The sequence below is a fragment of the Dermacentor andersoni genome, chromosome 5 (genome assembly GCF_023375885.2).
Source record: "Dermacentor andersoni chromosome 5, qqDerAnde1_hic_scaffold, whole genome shotgun sequence".
Lineage (NCBI taxonomy): Eukaryota > Metazoa > Arthropoda > Arachnida > Ixodida > Ixodidae > Dermacentor > Dermacentor andersoni.
Window position 1 is genome coordinate 82,788,419 of NC_092818.1, and position 4,607 is coordinate 82,793,025.

At 41.5% G+C, this 4,607-nt stretch overlaps 1 protein-coding gene across 1 annotated transcript; it reads right to left on the reverse strand.

Moving 5' to 3' along the window:
* Nucleotides 1–2,147: 2,147 nt before the first annotated feature.
* Nucleotides 2,148–3,391, reverse strand: LOC126532403 (uncharacterized). The gene has a single exon (XM_050180112.3). It carries the CDS (start codon nt 3,090–3,092, stop codon nt 2,382–2,384), a length of 711 nt encoding a protein of 236 aa, XP_050036069.1. The 5' UTR covers nt 3,093–3,391; the 3' UTR covers nt 2,148–2,381.
* Between the last annotated feature and the right edge of the window lie 1,216 nt (nt 3,392–4,607).

Here is a 4,607-nt window from a genome sequence, read left to right on the forward strand (position 1 = left end):
CACGCACAAGCACCTACACGACCTAACGACCTATACGACCTAACGAGCTCCGTGTTTATGGCGCATTTCCTCCGAGTTTCCGCCGGGCCGATTCCGCACCTGCGGGCGTGCGCATTGTTGCTTCTCCTGCGCTTGCGAAACGAAATCAGGACCCTTACGCCCATCTCGGTTACCCTTGTCTCCGATGGCCCACTGCGGGGGCCAGAGAACGGTGTTGACCAACAACGCGCATGAACTTGGACCTCTCCGGAGGAGAGAGAGCGGCACTCTTGCGCAGTCTAGAACTTGGTCGGACGTGCAGGCATGCGTACAGGAACTACGCAGCCGTGGTGAAACCACCAGGACGTGACTTAGTTCCACCGAAAGGGCACGCTCGCCTCCTGTGGCAAGTGCCGTCATTTTTTCCACTGATTCTCGCTTTAAAGCCTTGAGCCATACCCTAAGTATTTGCTCGCTGGTTATGGAGTCTCTGCTGTTGAGCATGAAGTAGTGGGTTCCATTCTCTATGGTGTCCGCCTTTGGATGGGGGTGAAATGCAAGAACGCTCGTGTACTTGCATTTAGGGGCACGTCAAAAAAAAAGGCTATTCGTCCCTCAGGACAAACTTACGGCCCCTCGAACATGCGGGTTCAGCTCACGAAGACAGCAGGACGCCTGAAGTTGCCCTAGATAACAGTGGGCTTGCACCAAATAGGCCTAGTAGAGACTTTAAAAGTACGTATTAGGCGTAATTTTTTCGAACGATATAAGATTATATTATCACAAAGAAGCAGCTCACCACACAGTTTATAACGTAGCAGGTATAATTATCAAAAGTAAGCACACCTTTCCTGAACGACACAAAATGATAATTGCATTACTCCTCATTTCTGCCACACGTGAGTTACGCGCATTTTGTGTACGGGGAATATGACTGCAAAAGGATAGAAAGTTGGGCGAGTTGATACGGTAACATGATCTTGGATTGTAGCGCGAAGTGAACACGGACACAGAAAAGAGCAGACAGGACGACTATGAAGACGAAATTATGTAAGTTAGTATTACATAAGGAGGCTATTCTGGTTTTCAATGCGGGTGGTAATTCTCGTGCAAAACACTTGTTTAATCGATACCGAGTAATCAAGTATAACCATTTGTGAATATCGTCTAACCCAGTATTTTCGCTCTGCCATCAAAAGCAATTCTTAGTGACCTGTCATACACCTACAACCCACAGCAACCATAACTTATTCACGAACACGTACTGCTCGGGCACTCTTGAATACTTTTAGAACAAATGTTACCATAAGAAGCCAACAAACAAAGACACCAAGGGCGACATAGGGGAAATTACTTGTACTTACTAACTGACTTACAGAAATGGTAAATTAATGGCAATGAAAGTGGATGAAAAACAACTTGCCGCAGGTGGGGAACGATGCCAAGTGGTTAGAGCATCGCACGCGTAATGCGAAGACGTGAGATCGTTCCCCACCTGCGGCAAGTAGTTTTTTCAACCACTTTCATTGCCATTAATTTACGATTTATTTAAATAAATTAGTAAGTACAAGTAACTTCCTCTATGTTGTCCTTGGTGCATTTTTTGTTGGCTTCTTATGATATGATTAATAAAAACCGGGCCCTTCGGTTAACCCCTTCTTGAAAACCAGGAAGCGGAGCCGAAGTAGAGGACGTCGTCTTTATTCGATGCTTGTCAAAAAAACTAAAAAAAAAAATGCAGACGCGCGCTCGCCTACACGCTCGTTTCTAACTTCGGCTTCTTCACTTCTTTTTCGGAGCATAGTATTTAACAGCTCCCGGCCGAACAATTTGCGTGTGCTTGTTTCTTTTCAAGACGGAGCTTGTCCAGCAGATTCTAGGTGGTACAACATCTGTACCGCTCTCCGCAACATGTTGTCATATTGGAAGTGCGTACTTTGCATGAGCGAACTTTCCCGTCGCTGCCCAGGAATAATTCAGTCACTTGTCCCATCTTCCACAATTGCCTTGGCGAGTTTAATTCTTTTATCAGTACTTTGTCTCCAAGCTTCACTGATTCTGAGTGCCTAGTTTCATTAATGTGAGCTGAACGAAGTTCTTGGGGGTACTCTCGTCGCAACCGATTCCAGAAATTGTTTTTTTTTTTTTTTTTTTTATTCAGATACCCTAAAGGCCCTTATGGGCATTACATAGGGGGGGGGGGGGGGGGGGTTAACAACAGGAAATTTCAAACACAAATACAGAACACCGTGGTAAAGATCACCGAATACAACAAAAAAATATAAAAAGAGAAAAAAAAAGGAAAGAGAATTGCATACATGATGAAAACAACAACAATAACAACACTCCGTACAAAGCATGTAGATACACTTACAATGCGTCAAAGGCATAAAATTCTGCTTTTACCCAACATGCGTAAAACTGCGCTTCAAATTACTAACAAATGAGTCATGATCACGTATAGAAGCAATTTCTTTTGGCAGCTTATTCCAGTGATGAATAGCTAGAAAGAGCGGTGATTGTCGCAGGAGATTCGTACGTGCAAACATGGGACGCACTTTGAAGGGATGGTCGAGGCGGGGAAAAATTTTTTGTGGGGGTTTGATATGGGATGCTGTAAAGGATGACGGGGTATGATACAATCTGTGGAAGTGGGAAAGCAGTGCTAACAGTCGTCGTGTTTCTAGAGACGGTAATTGGAGGGACTCTTTGATAGCCGTGATGCTGGATGTTCTAGAGTATGTTTTAGTGATGAAGCGTGCTGCTTTATTTTGTAAAGATTCCAGCTTGTTTATTAGGTAAGTCTGATTTGGATTCCATATTATGGAAGCGTATTCAATCTTTGAGCGAACTAGAGCTGTGTAAGCTAATAATTTAGTTGACTCATTTGCTAAATACAAATTTCGCCTAATGAATCCAAGTGTTTTATTTGCTTTCGAAATTATTTCATCAATGTGATCATTCCATGTAAGGTTAGAAGTTAAATGGACTCCCAAATATTTTAATGTAGACACATTCTCTATGCATATGCTGTTCATAAAATATGAACTTAAGTGAACGTTACTGGCTCTGCTAAATGTCATTGTTTTAGTTTTAGAAACATTAATTTCCATTTGCCATTGCTCGCACCAAAGTGAAATTTTGTTTAGGTCGGCCTGTAAAATATTAGTGTCTTCAGAGGTGATAATTTGTCTGTAAAGAACGCAGTCATCTGCAAACAATCGAACTGTTGAGGTCAGGTTGTTACTGATGTCATTAATGTAAATTAAGAATAGGATTGGGCCAAGTACGGATCCCTGAGGAACGCCAGATTTAACTTGTGCTAAAGCGGAAAAGTGATCATTTACGGAAACAAATTGGTAGCGATTGGTTAAAAAACTTGAGATCCAATTAATAATTTTACCGTGTATGTTAAGCCGGCTAAGTTTCATCATTTAGCGAGAATGGGGAACTTTATCGAATGCTTTCTTGAAGTCAATAAATATGGCATCGATTTTTATGGAATCGTGAACAGCTTGATGAAGATCAGATATAAGTTCAAAAAGCTGTGTTTCACAAGAGCGTCCTTTCTGAAATCCATGTTGATTGTTAGAAAAGAAGTTATGTTCAGATAAATATTTCATAACTGCGGAAGATATGATATGCTCAAGTAATTTACATGGAATACTAGTCAAGGATATAGGTCTATAGTTTGAGGGCACTGATCGGTCACCTGATTTATAAATGGGAGTGATACGACCGACCTTCCAGTCATCTGGTACAATTCCTGTATCTATTGATTGCTGGAAAAGGGCGGCTAATATGGGAGATATTATAGGTTTAGTCATTTTAAGCATCTTTGTGCAGATGCCGTCTGGACCTGGCGCTGAGTTATTCGAAAGTCGATCGATGGCCGATTCTATTCCTTCTGGTGTAATTATGAGATCATTCATAGATGAGTTAATTGAAGGAAACGTAAGGTCAGGTGTAATTGGATTTTCGTTTGTGAATACAGAGCTGAAAAACGAGTTTAATTCAGTCGCAGCTTCAGATGGTGAGAGTAGCTCACCGTTATTAACGATTGGTATAGTGGATTGAGAAGAGTGTTTAGGGTTAATTACTTTCCAAAACTTTTTCGGATTGTTCATTATCATGCTGACGATGTCACCGTTAAAAAACTTGTCTTTAGATGCTTCAATTTCAGCTTTACATTTATTTGATTGTTCTCGGTATCGCTGCCAATCACCATCCGAGTGGGACAACTTAGCTTTAGAGTAAAGGCGTTTCTTTTTATTTATTGCTCTCTTTACTTGGGACGTGAACCATGTGCTCTGTGTTGATGACGTTATTCTAATTTTGGGAACGTGCTTTTGTTTCAGTTCAATAAGCTTTCTTCGGATAGCGAGCCAGTTATCATTTGTATTGCGATAAGCCATGGTTTCCAAGAACCACACAGAAAAATATGACAGCTCTGTAAGAATCGCGTCGATATTTGCACGGGAGTAATCGTAAATAGATTTCGTTGCCTTTTCTGGTTTACTACTTTGTAATTGGTATTCACAGTGTACTACGTTGTGGTCGCTAATACATTCAAGGACGTGAACAAGCATATTTTCCGGTTCGGTTGTGAGAACTAGATCTAGAATAGC